The sequence below is a fragment of the Cariama cristata genome, unplaced genomic scaffold, assembly GCF_000690535.1.
Source record: "Cariama cristata isolate BGI_N322 unplaced genomic scaffold, ASM69053v1 scaffold9350, whole genome shotgun sequence".
NCBI classification, from domain to species: Eukaryota; Metazoa; Chordata; class Aves; order Cariamiformes; family Cariamidae; genus Cariama; species Cariama cristata.
In genome coordinates this window covers 1-8,233 of record NW_009592993.1, presented here as the reverse complement: position 1 = coordinate 8,233, position 8,233 = coordinate 1, and the positions used below count along the sequence as shown (strand labels likewise).

The following is an 8,233-nucleotide window of genomic DNA, read 5'->3' as shown; positions in this document are numbered from 1 at the left end:
GCAAGGTCGCCATTCTTCAGCGCGCTACGGCAGCCACGACAGCAGCAGCACGGGGATGGATGGAAAGAAAAAGCCTCGAAAGTGGTTGCAGTTAGAAACGTCGGAGAGGAGATGTCAGATTTGTCAGCACCTCTGCTATCTTTCCATGGTGAGTAAAAGCCTTTGCCACCGGTTCTGACGTCTCGTAACGGACTGTACGCCTTGGAGAGACAGCAGGTGACTACGGAGTCATCTCATGCACTCCACGGGAGAGGCAGAGGTGTTGGTTTGGTTTGTGTCAGAACATTTATCGCCTTGGGCTGGGCAGCGGTGACAGAAGACCACGGTTAGTGTCAGCTAGCTTCCCTCCCCCTGCAAGGAAGGGATAAACTGTAGTCACTCGGCCGCTCTCAGCCAGCCCCCAGCATGTCTGCATTGCACCGGGAGGGGGAACAAAGATACCTGCAGGTTGCCAGCAGTAGTAAGTCAGGGCAGAACAGTTCTTGAGGTGAGCTAGCAACTCAAATACGCACCCCGAGTCTCAGGCACGCAGCTACAGCCCCTGCTGCGGCCATTTCCCTGCAAGCCAAGCTGCAGGGTAGATGTACCCTGTCCATCAAGGTAAGATGCTGTTTGCCAACCTGTCTGTTCAAATATAGAAGTCGTGCCCATAAACTTTCTGTCTTTTTAGAAATAACCGCCTACTGGCTTTTGAAGGCGTGCTAAGTAACTGCTGTGGTGACACTTTCAGGTTTTCAGCTGTACACAGAGCACCTAGAAATACAGCAATTTCATTAAAAATACCAAAAGCCCCTTCCACAGCCTCAGGTACCACCTAATTCCAAGCTCAGATATTTAAATAAACACAGTGCCTGTGACGCCATACTCGGTGCTTTTTTCTGTCATCTTTTGGGTTTTTTGGTTATAAATGTTAGGTTTGTGATGGAAATACAATGTAACTGTTAAATGATGGGATGCAGCCATTTCCCTGCCTAGGACAGAATATGCTGAGTGTCTTTATGTATAAACTGAGCAGCTAAGACACGTTTAAGCAGCACTAGTTTGAAGTAACTTTAAAATGAGTTTGTTTAAAACAACCCAGCCAACCAAAACCTCTTCATTCTGGTCCGTTTGCTCTGGAGTAAGTGTAATCGAGGGAAGGACTTTTCCTTGTCACTCCCAACAGTAGTAAGGGACAAAAACTCCACTTGGTCGTCAAATTCCAAGCTGAATGTGTGGGCTGAGCAAACGTGACCTCTGCTGAAGGGGCCAGTAGGTGAGGAAGCCCGTGGCCAAGCTGCTGATTTTATCTTTACTCGAGACAGCATTTAAAGTAACGGGAAACGGCTGCTTGCAGGAAGTCTTTAGGCTACCTATTAGATACCAATAAAGCTTTATGCATGTATCGGTATTTGGGTTTGGCCTTCATTACTGTCGGTGGGGTCTTTTTCTTAAATTACATATATTTGCCAACTCTAGCACTCAAAAAGGGATACGTCCTTTCTTCTTCTGACACGTTCTGAATCTTTTCACACTATGCAGTGCTTCTTTATGCCTCCTTCCCCTGACTTGTAGTAAAATACAGGGTTAATAATTCAGAGAGTAATTCCATACTGTGTGCATAACATGGCTACGATTTGGAACTTACTGCACTTCTTTCCGCCCCCCCCTCCCCGCCTCTGCGCTTTTATATAGGTTGTACAGGAGAACGAAAATGTCGTCTTCTGCTTGGAGTGCGCCCTGCGGCATGTGGAAAAACAGAAGTCTTGTCGGGGACTGAAAATGATGTACCGTTACGATGAGGTCTGTACGATATAGCTTTGTGACGCCGGTGAGCTTTGGTCCTGAAAACTTGGGGGTAGACTTAAAACTCTGCCTTTGACCTACCAAGACCTCAGGAGACCGTGCTTGGTTTTTTTTTCCTTTTGGTGTGGGAAGAAGGTGCTTTATTATGAGCTAAGTAATAGAAATAGAGGGAAACAAGATTACCAAGGTGAAACCTGAAGCAGGAGTATGTGTTACGGACCCATGTAATGCTTTGGGATGCTGTGGAACACGAGGCTGTGCTTCGACTCATTCATTTATGGTAACCTCTGTACTTTGGGATGATTTCTCTGTTGGTAACTGAAAGTTCACGCTGACTTATGGAGTAAGTCCAGCCTGAACCTTCTTTAAGGCAAATGTGTAGAGTACCTGTAGATGAGCGGTCCAGTAATGGCTTCAAGCAAATGTGGTGATAAATAATCACAGGAGTTAAGCTGGTGATTTAGGCCCGTGCCTGGGTTCTGGCCTAAGGCTACGCTGCAGAACTGGCAGGCGATGCCGCTTGACCTGTCCCCTTAGCGCCGTTTCTCCAGGTGTGTGAGGGGATGGGTGGGGATCAGGGAGTGGGGGAGCCTTCTCCTGCCTGCCCGAGCTGGGGGGAGTGAAGCGGTGGGAGAAATGACAAAATCGGCTCTTAGAGATCAGCGCTGGTACAAGCAGCTTTTTGAGAGGGGCTGCGCAGCGGTTTGTGATGTATACGCATGGAGGTGTGGGGAGGAACCCCAAAGGTCAAAGCAAGTCCGAGGGAGATCGTGCCCTTGTACATTTTTAATTGTAGACTCTGTAAGTACAACCCGCTGTTGTAATGCGTTAACACCAAAGAGTTTCAGGAAGTTATTCCGAAATTGTATTTCTCTTATTCTTGAGATTATTCAGTCCCTTACATCCTGTGTTTTCACAGCTCTGTTAATTCTAGTGAGGTTTTCAAAGCCATTCTTGGCAGCAGAATCACATACGGTATTTATTTTTGCTAGGTTTTAAAATTACGAAGTAGATATTTTAGGCTGCACTGGGAAAGGCAAGAAAAACCTTTCCTTCAATACAGGATGATGATTTTTTTCAAATGTAAAAAAAAAAAATAAATCCCAAAGTTTCTACAGTTCTGAAAGACCCTAACTGCATGCCTGCTTGTTACTATTCCAGAATTTTTTTTTTTTGAAGGGCTGTGAATGGGGAGAGCTAGAACCTGCATGTCAAATGCCATTTGTTAAATCTATTTAACTGTTAGGTAGACTGAATTAAGAAGCTGTTTCAACTTTGCACAAAAACAACTTCTCAACATTCTTACTGGGGTGGGACAGGCAGTTCAGACAAGGCTTCCCCCATACACGCACGTGTCTATGTCGTGCCCCCTGCACCCCATCACATCCCCCAATGCAGCGGGGTGAGGGCTGGGGTTCGGGCAGGCCTGGCCCTTGCCGATCACCGGCCCAGGGAGCTGCGGCCCCTTCTCGGCGTGGCACCAAAGCCGCCTTTCTCTACGCCGGGGCTCCCAGCACCTGGACACCCACAGATCCTAAAAAAGCATTAAAGTAGCATCCTGTAACCAGTGATAACAGTGTCAGGAGGAAAAAATTCAAAATTTAAGAAAAAGAAGTATTTAGTAAATAGTAAATTATAAGCTGTTAGTGTGGATTTAAATTTATAGCATTTATAACTTTGTTCAGCCATGGGTTTTAAATTGTATCTGAAGAACATTTCTGACCTTAGTGATGAAACCTTGCAGCCCAGCTGCTTTGTTCTTGCTTAGTGGCCAGAGCACAGATGTTTCAAGTCCTGCCAGTTACTGCCTTTTAAGTTTGGAGGGGGGAAAGCTTCCGCAAGGGCACTATTTGGACTGCCGCACCATACTTTTTACCAAAAACTCCTGGCTGTGAGTAAGCAGTACACGAGCCAAGCTTCTGCATAGTTTGTGAATATCCAGAATTGCCCCTCAAGTTACGTGCTTTCAGTCAAAAAGGGAGAGCACATCTGTGTCTGTCAGAAGTGACCGGAGAAAGAGCAGCTGCTAATTTGTGTTTTGTTTTTCTGCCTTCCTGAACAGGAACAAATAATCAGTCTGGTCAATCAAATCTGTGGCAAAGTATCTGGTAAAAACGGCAGCATTGAGAACTGTATCAGCAAGCCTACACCAAAAAGAGGACCTCGTAAGAGAGCGACAGTCGACGTGCCATCATCTAGGCTTTCATCCTCCAGTTCATCCAAAAGTGCTTCAAGTTAATCCTGAAGATGCCAACACTCTCATTTTGTCAATTTATATATATTTTTTGTAATTATTATACCATAGTTTGGAGTACTTGCTGTAGAATACAAGCTGTCTTTGCACTAGCTCTAAAGAAGATTTTCTTCTGGTTTTAGAGAACTAATTTTGTTTTAGCATTAAACTGTTGAATTTTTTTTTTTTTTTGTACTTAGAATAGATAGATACAGCAGTCTGATTTTTTTAAACTGCCGTATGTTCACTGTTTTAAAACCGGCAAGGGGCTGATAATAAATATTAATTTGTATTGTCCCTATGGCTGAAAAAATGAAAAGCCTTTTTGGTAACTGTGAAAAAAGGCTTTCAACCCATTTTTTGAATAGGTTAAAGTTTGACGTGTTTTATAATTTGTTCTCCAGTCATGTGAGCAGATTTTTCTAGAGAGAAAAGGGATAGGAGACAAAAACTTGAAAGAAATTGCTTTACTTTGGCTGTCTTTTATTCTGTCACAGCAAGATGAGTTTTGTAATTTTTTAAATTGGAGAATACACACTTTCTTTGGGAGGTTATGGCAGCTGAAGATGGACTTTGTTTCCTAACTGTAGGCAAAAGGAGGAGATTTGGAGTATGTTCTCTTTTACCAGCACATCACTATGCATCTGTTTTGAGGGGGAAAAATAAAAATTAAAAAAAAAAAAAAAAAAAAGGAGGAAAAAAGACTGCCTGCCTTGAGGAGTCACGTGAGGGAAAACTGTGCCTGATTTCATTAGGAAATCCATTCTGTTATTTTTTGGTGCTGTTGGCTACTTTATCAAAAACCCTTCAATAGCATCCTTTAAGAAAAAGAAAAAAAGAAAAAAAAGAAAAAAGTGATTGAAGCCATAAGTGCTTCTTTTGTCATAGACGTGCAATCTTTCTAACATTCCATTTCCATTCCACTGCTGTTTTTCACACCTTTACACAGTCAAGCATTAATTTTTGTTTTGAATTTGTTTCATGATATGATCACATTTAGAGCCACTAGCAGGTCTGCATATTTCTTTTGAATGTGAAAATGCATTTGCTTTCATCTTGTCTATTTTTTTCTCTTCATGTTGTAACAAAAAGAAAAAAAAAAATCACACCTTTTGTACATATGCCTGTAAATTTTTTTAAATACTTGAGCCTTTTCTTGGGGTGGGGGGAGGGATGGCGAAGAGACAAGATGAAGAAAAGCCTTACGTTTCACTTTCTTCATCGGTTGGATTGGATGCTTACAGGGTTTTTCTTGTAACATTTATAAGTGCTGCTTACATCACTGAACAACAACAAAAAATAATAATGGAGTAGCTGTTGCCCTTTTCTGGTTGTGTGTACAGTATGTGTGGAATAAAAAAGGGAAAATGTTTTCACAAACTGTTTTGTTTCGTAATTGAATTCAACAATACCGTAGCTACCCATATTGCACTGAGCTTGCCAGTGGTGACTGTCAGGAAAGTCCTATAATACAATTTGTTGGTTGTTGTTGCAGAAAACTGAACTGTTTTGGAATATTTAACAATAACATAAACAGAGTCAAGTGTTTTCAAATGTGGTTGTCTGGTTTTTATGGCCTTGCTGTGTACTTTTTCCCTCTTGACAGTAAACTTCTGACTATGGCTTACGGTTTGACATTTAATTTATTAGCGCTGCTCTGCTCTCTTTCCTTGTAAGGAAAGACTTCATGTTGTTGATTGCCAGTTTTTTGTTTACTTTCCAGGTTTGTACTACGAAGTTTAATAAAAAAAACAAAACTTTTTTTGGACATTTTGTCTGTCTTCCGGAAAAAGTCAGCTCCTTCAAGAAAAACTTCGTTTCAAGAGCTGCCTCGTTAAATAGTAAATATCTAATTGGAGGTAGCGAGCTTCTCGCTTCCATCTCCCAGAGAGAGGGGGCAGGAAACGCTTTGTCAGGTAAGAGCAGACAGAGGGAATCCGTAAGGAAACTGGCCACTTCCCAGCTGGCGAGCAGCAGGAGGTGCCTGGTTGCCAACCCGCGGCTTTGTCTGCGGAAGGGATCTACAGCGCAGCTCGGCCTTCTACTTACGCTGTTTCCGCTTACTTTCCTTCCCTCCGTGCATGAAGAAGAGCAGGAGCCAGGAGCCTTCCCAAAGGAGAGCAGATCCCTGCAAACAGAGTGTGAGACTTGACAAGAAACAGGCGTTAGACATGGTCAGACCTCAAGTTTAGAGAGAAAAATGACTGCAGGAAAAAGATGGCGGTAAGAAAGATGATGATGACTACAGGTCCTAAGGTTTATAAAATGTACGCGCTTAATTTATAATTCATTCTGGTTTATTTCCCTTAAATTGCTGGCCTGCATCAGTGTAGTCAAAGAGGTGTTACCACGGAACAGTAAATTACACTGGTGCTCAGTATAAATAACCGTGTTTTTTTCTGATTGCTGCATTACTGTCACGGATAAAATATTGGGGTAATCAAGTAAAAGACATGGTTGGGATAGAAACACTTTATTTTATCTTGAAAGAGGAGTAAGTTTATACAATGCTAAGATACCTGCTCCATGAGGAGTGTAACATTTCAATAGGCAGCTCTCCTCCTCCCAAGTTTGTGTTTTGTTTTTTTTCCTTAACACCTATGGTAACTACGTTGGTCCTGAATAGGAAGTGTGAGAGAGTAGACGCTGCTGCATTAGTAGACAAAGGCAGTAGGCAGACAGTAGGTAGTAAAGAGTAGAAAATGACTTTTCGTTTTGGTTTGGATCCTAAATCTTCAGTTGCAGCAGCTGAAAACATGCAAGGAACAATTTGGGTCCAGTATTACACATCACGTCTAAGTATTTCCAATCAGTCAGTCAATCAGCCATTTAAAGGTTAGTGGTCAAAGTAAGTTGTAGCTTTCCCCTGTAATTCTCTTATACATAGTATATACAACAGTTTTACTGCTCCCCTGAGCCCCAAGACTACTGGTAAAGTGTGTAAGATTTAGGCATTTCTGTTTTTGTTTTTGTTTTTTTTTTTAAAAACCAACCTCCACATGACTGGCAATTTTGTAAAAAGGCGGTATGACTAAGTAAAAAGATCTGGCTGTTACGCTTGGTTAGCAAACTGTTACACAGGCAAGCTCTTCATTCACGTGTTCATTCATTCAGGAGTCATTCGGAAAGGATATGGTTTTAAGATTCAAATAGTTTGAGAGTCACTTTCATCGCTAACATCTGAAGCACCCTTTCTTTCAGTTACAGCAGCAAGAGCAGTGTCCACTTGAACTTCCTCTTCATCAGACTGAACAACTGGAGACTCGCCTTCACTTGCGTCTTGGCTGGCAGAATCGGTGCAGGTTGACGACAGCGAAGACAGTTTCTGGCGTAATTCAGCCTGGCTCGGAACCTGAAGACTTATCTCATTCACGTAGGTGTTGGAGTCGGGCCCTTAGAGTTGGAAAAAGAACAACGACAACAACAACAAATCAAGCTTTGGCTCAGCAAGTGAATTGAGAAGTCGGTCGGTGCATTAACTGAGCTCAGCGTCGGTTAATGCGTCGCATTCAGGCTGTTTTGCTGCTTTTGCAAAACACCATTTAAAAAACCCTCCCCAAGCACAGAGCTGCCTTCTGGCTTTGCCAAAGCTGATCACAAATAGAAGTCCCAGGCTGGCTGTAATCTGTTTGTGGTGGGGTGTGTGTGTCTCTCACTCGTTCTAGAATTGCTAATGCTCAAGATCAAAGAAGGTAAGACTGCAGGACTATTAAGTCCTGACTCCGTTAAGCGATGTAGCTGATGTCCCCTTTGCCTGTTAGCCCAGACCACTTAATCCTCCTAATTCTGCTAAAAAGTCCGTTCCGATTTCAGCACGTGCTGAGAATCGTCACCAACAGGAAAATCCTCCAGACAAACTCCATCCAACAGAATAACGCAAACCTGGGTGAAATTTAAAAAACAAAAACAACAAACTAATAACTAGGAGACAGGAAATAATGGTAATCTCCACTTTGGGCTAAAAATGTGAAGATGCAGAAGCAAAACAAATTCTTGCCCACAGCATGAAGCATTCCCCTGGTAAAGCTGTTGTATCATAGCTCAAGGGCACAGGACTGGGATGTTAAGACCTTGCTTTCCCCCATACCCCACGCAAAAAAAGACTCCTAAGCAAGGTCAGTGTAACGGTGTTTGCTTGCCGTTGGAGAGTTCAGATTTCAAAATTCTCAGATCCTCCTCTCCAGATGCTTCCTGGCAGTAAATAAGGAGTTCGGT

General features: G+C 42.7%; 1 protein-coding gene across 1 annotated transcript in view; it reads left to right on the top strand.

The window, feature by feature from the left end:
* Positions 1-4,848, top strand: part of JARID2 (jumonji, AT rich interactive domain 2) — a 99,957-nt gene extending 95,109 nt beyond the window's left edge. The window contains exons 16-18 of the mRNA XM_009706104.1: positions 6-148; positions 1,675-1,782; positions 3,848-4,848. Coding sequence (XP_009704406.1) covers positions 6-148; positions 1,675-1,782; positions 3,848-4,024 — 428 coding nt within the window. The 3' untranslated portion in view covers positions 4,025-4,848. The remainder of the gene's footprint in view (positions 1-5; positions 149-1,674; positions 1,783-3,847) is intronic.
* Positions 4,849-8,233: the final 3,385 nt, after the last annotated feature.